Here is a 4,704-nt window from a genome sequence, read left to right as displayed (position 1 = left end):
CACTTGCCCAGTTTCCAATTCAGGAAGTTTGACTTGGAAACCCCATTGATTTTAATGTGTGAGTCTCCTTCGAAACATATTTTGTCCATCCCTCTTTGTACACATAAATCCAGTCCTGCCGCCAATGCCCTGATCTCTACTTCATTGTTTGTGGCTAGTCCCAAGCTCCCATATAACCCACCTAGTAATATCCTCGAGGAATTTCTGATGACCGCTCCAATTCCTGCTGGTCTAGGGTTCCCTCTACAGGCTCCATCAAAGTTTAGTTTGACCCAATCACCTTGCAGAGGAGCCCATCTAATTAACTTCCTATTAAAATTGGGAGCAGGGATGACCCCCAACCCCAATCTTTGAGTGTCCAATTACTTTCCATGTCCCTATCCCAGTTGTCGTACCTGAGTGGTTTCACTTTGGGTGGTTTTCCATTGATTACTTCTTCAATACCCTCCTTGATTTTGGAGATCACCTCCTCCACCGAGAGTGCTATTTCCCTGAAGATCCTTCTGTTTCTCTCTTTCCAGATATGCCATGATAGTAAAGCAGGGGAGATCCGCCACAATCCACTCCACTTCGATTGGGTGTTTTTGGGCCATGCCACTAGGAAGTCCTTGAGTGACTCATTTCTAACTGATGTAAATTGTAGCTTATTCATAAGCCACTCCCAACACCCTTCAGCAAAGGGACATCTAAGCAGTAAATAATTGGCTGATTCTTCGTTTCTTTTGCACATGATGCACCAACTTGGTCCTACAATCCCAATGAGCTTAAGTCTGTCACTAGTCAGAATCTTGCCATGAAGGGCAATCCATAAAAAAGCTCCAGCTTTAGGAAGTCCTATGTTGTTCCAGTAGAGGTAATAAGGCCAACTGCTATCCCTCACTCTTTGACGTTGGATCTCATATGCCAATTTCACACTGTATTTGCCTGACTTGGAAGCACACCAGAAAATGGTGTCTTCTTGTTCTGACTGTGTGATGCATCTATTTTTGAGTAACTCTGTCAACTTCAAGCACAACCTACTATCCCCAATATCAATTGATTTCCATCCCAGCCTCCCTCCTATGTCTGAGCTATCATCGACATAGTCTTTAACGAATAAACTAATTTTACTTTCAACTTCATTAACCCAATCTTGTTTGGCAAAGAGATCACCAAGTACTTGCTCACCTTCCCATGAATCTCGCCAAAACTTGGCCATCTGGCCATTGCCTATATGCCAAGATAAGTGATCTGTGATTATGCTCCTGCTATCCCACAAAAAGTTCCATGTCGAGGAGCCTCCTGTTGCATCCGCAATGGTAAGGATCCTGTTTGGATTATCCATATCCAAGTATTTCTTCCTAAAAATTCTGCACCACAGTTTGTTTGGATGTTCATACATTTTCCATGTTAATTTTGCCCCCAACGCACGGTTCTGAAGCTCCATCTTTCTTAGTCTGGCACCACCCTCATCTTTAAGCAGACACATTGTATCTGAGTTTATTAAAGGGACTTCTTATGTTCTTTGGCACCTTCCCAAATAAATTTCTTAAGCAGCCCATCCTGCTTCCTCCCAGTGTCCAGTGGTATCTTGAAGCAGGACATACTGTAGACCGGGATGGCTGAGAGTACTGCTCTAATCATTGTTAGCCTTCCTGCCTGCGTGAGCCACCTATTTTTCCAATTCTCTATTTTCCGTTGGCATGAGTGTAACACATCCTCCCAAATGTGGCTCTGTCTGCAACTAGAACCAATTCTTACCCCTAGATATTTGATGGGTAGAATCCCTATCTTGAAGCCCAATAGGCTAGCGATCTTGTTTTGAAGGGATTTGCTGGTATTGAAGAAATAGATCTGGGATTTATCCTTGTTCATCTCCTACCCCTAAGCTTGACTGTATATATCCAAGACACTCTTGATATCCCTTGCTTCTTGCAATGATGATTCTCCAAACAAAATTATGTCATCCGCAAATTGCGAATGCGTGATGGAGTCTAAGTTTTCATGCACCTTAATGCCTTTCCAAAACCCTTCTCTGTTTCTCCTTTGGATGAGATTACCCAATACCTTTGCCATCAGAATGAACAATGAAGGGGAAAGAGGATCCCCTTGTCGCAATCCATTGGTGGCCTCAAAGAAACCAACAAAGAAAAGCTAACCGAGGAGAAGAAAAATTGGATACATTCAATCCAGTCTTTCGGGAAACCAAATTTGTTAAGGACACACACTAGGAAAACCCAAACTACCTTATCATACGCTTTTGCAACATCTAGTTTAATGGCCATACCTTTAGTTTGACTTTCTGCATGGAGTGTAGAACCTCTGCTACCAGTATGATGCTGTCCGCTAATTCTCTACCTGGGGTGAAGCCATTTTGGTTCTCGGAGATTAGTTTGGGCATTATGATCTTGAGCCTGTTAGCCATACATTTCAAAATGATTTTCTACAATGTGTTGCATAACGAAATGGGTTTGAAGTCCTTCATGGAGTCGTAATTCTCTTTCTTTGTTATTAACACTATCATAGTATGGTTGAGTTCTTTCACAAACTTGCATTTTTTCCTGAATTCTTCTACCACCAGCCAAATGTCTTTCCCCATAAATTCCCAGCAGTTCTAAAACAAGTCTGCAGTCAACCCATCCGGGCTAGGGGCTTTATTTGGGTGCAGCCCAAATGTCGCAGTCTTGACTTCCTCCATTGTGAAGGGTGCTGTCAGTAGATCCTTATCTAAGCTGGATATGATGTTATGTCTGGTGTTTGCATCAACTAGGTCTTCAAACTCCACTCCTCCTCCTTCTGCAAATCCTAGCAATCTGTGAAAGTGCTGAAGGGCTGTTCTCTGAATATCCTCCTCACCCATCTGCCACTCTCCTTTTTCATCTTTGATAGCAGTGATCTTGTTGTGAGTTCTCCTAGCTTTGGCGGAAGCATGAATTTTTTTTGTATTGCGATCCCCTTTTGTGATCCACAGTTCTCTTGATTTGACCCTCCAATAGATTTCTTCTCGTTTGAGTACTTCATTATACTCCTGTTTCAATTCTTTTTCAAGCAGATATTCTTCATTGGTCATCCCAGCCCTCATCACCATTTGGTTAAGTGCTTCAAGCTCTTCCTCTATTCTCAATTTTTTTGAGAAGATATTTTTGAAGGACAATTTATTCCATATCTTGATCTTGTGTTTTAAACAGTGTAATATCTTGACTAGTCTGAAGATTGGAGTGCCTACGATATTGTTCCCTTCCAACCACCATTCTCTAAACTTGTCTTTGAAGCCAGGGTTAGTCCACCAAATGCTAAGGAATTTTAAGTATCCTTTATATATGTGATTCTCATTGCCAATTGACAGCGAGATTGGTAAATGATCTGAACCACATTGTGGGACAATACAAGTTTCCAATTCCCTATCTCCTGACCACCACCATTCTGCAGCAAAAAACCGATCCAATCTTTCTGATATTTTAGAGAAATTTAGCCTTCTGTTTGTCCAAGTAAATTTGCCATTTTTTGGTATGATGTCAATAAGCTTATTTTGTTCTATGAATTCTCTGAAATCCTCCATAACTTTTGAGCATTTTTTGAGCCCCCCTTCTTTTTCGTCCACGTCCAGCAAAGCATTGAAATCCCCAGCTATGATAGCTCTGATTGTTCCATCTGAGCTTACTTGAATTGTAATTTCTTGCCAGACTTTTAGTTTATCTTCAGTCTTCGTCGGCTCGTAAACATTAAAAATTGGGAATTGTAAATCAGTGCCAATACCTTTGATCTCACATGCCATCCAATTCACATGGGAAGCAATAGGCGTCACCTCAGCCTTTGCCGGATTCCATACCATTCCTAACCCCTCTGAAGAACGTCTTGCATCATGAAAAATCCCTTCCCAATTGGAGCATGAGTTGATGAATTGCCCAGTCTTTTCTCCACTAAGCTTGGTCTCTTGTAGAAGTAAGACATCAGGGTTGTGAATAGACAAGAATCTCTTGACCAAGCATTTCTTGTCAGGGGCCGTCAAGCCCCTGACATTCCAAGTAATGATTTTTATCCCTTGCTAAGGGAGAACCTATCTCCCTTGGATTTCTTCATAAATTCCAGTACACTGATCACCCCTTTTTCCCCAGCCCTTGCTTCTCTTTTCTGCCTATTACTCTTTCTACCTTTGAGTCCTTTGGCCTTCCCCAACAGGGCGTTAGCTAACTGACTGATGCACCTTGGATCAATTTTTTCCAATTCATATTCCTGAAGGAAACCATCCTCTGAGCCTTTTTCAAATTCAAATTCGGTATCAGATACTCCTCTGCACGAAGGATTAAAACTCGGGTGAACCTCTGATTCCCCAAATGTTCTGTTGTTCAAAAATGACCCATCATCGCAGTCCCCAAGGACCAATACCTTTTCTTCTTCGTCATTCGCCTTCAACAAACATGGTGTTGAAATTGGGGAAGTTGAAAGGTTCTGATCTTGGGGTCAAGTTTGCCCTTCCTTTTTAGGCATCTTGCCTTCTTGGTTTGTAACCGTTTTTGTGCTTGACTTACACCTCCAAACCTGGGGTTATTTTCTAACTACTTTCCTGGCCTTCCTCACAAACATCTTGCATGCCTCCTGTCCATGGAATTTGCTCCCGCATCTGGGGCATTGCTTGATTTGTTTTTCTATTTCCACCTGTTGTTTCCATTCTCTGCTGGCTGTTATAAGGGTCAAAGTTGCTGGTACTCTTTTGACTGCAGCGAT

The 4,704-nt window shown here is 42.0% G+C and overlaps 1 protein-coding gene across 1 annotated transcript; it reads right to left on the bottom strand.

Moving 5' to 3' along the window:
• Positions 1-301: 301 nt before the first annotated feature.
• On the bottom strand, positions 302-1,468 carry LOC131875150 (uncharacterized). Its single transcript, XM_059219184.1, has one exon. It carries the CDS (start codon positions 1,466-1,468, stop codon positions 302-304), a length of 1,167 nt encoding a protein of 388 aa, XP_059075167.1.
• Positions 1,469-4,704: the final 3,236 nt, after the last annotated feature.

This window comes from Cryptomeria japonica, chromosome 4 (genome assembly GCF_030272615.1).
Source record: "Cryptomeria japonica chromosome 4, Sugi_1.0, whole genome shotgun sequence".
NCBI lineage: Eukaryota > Viridiplantae > Streptophyta > Pinopsida > Cupressales > Cupressaceae > Cryptomeria > Cryptomeria japonica.
The sequence above is the reverse complement of the archived record's forward strand: the minus strand, read 5'-3'. Positions and strand labels throughout refer to the sequence as shown.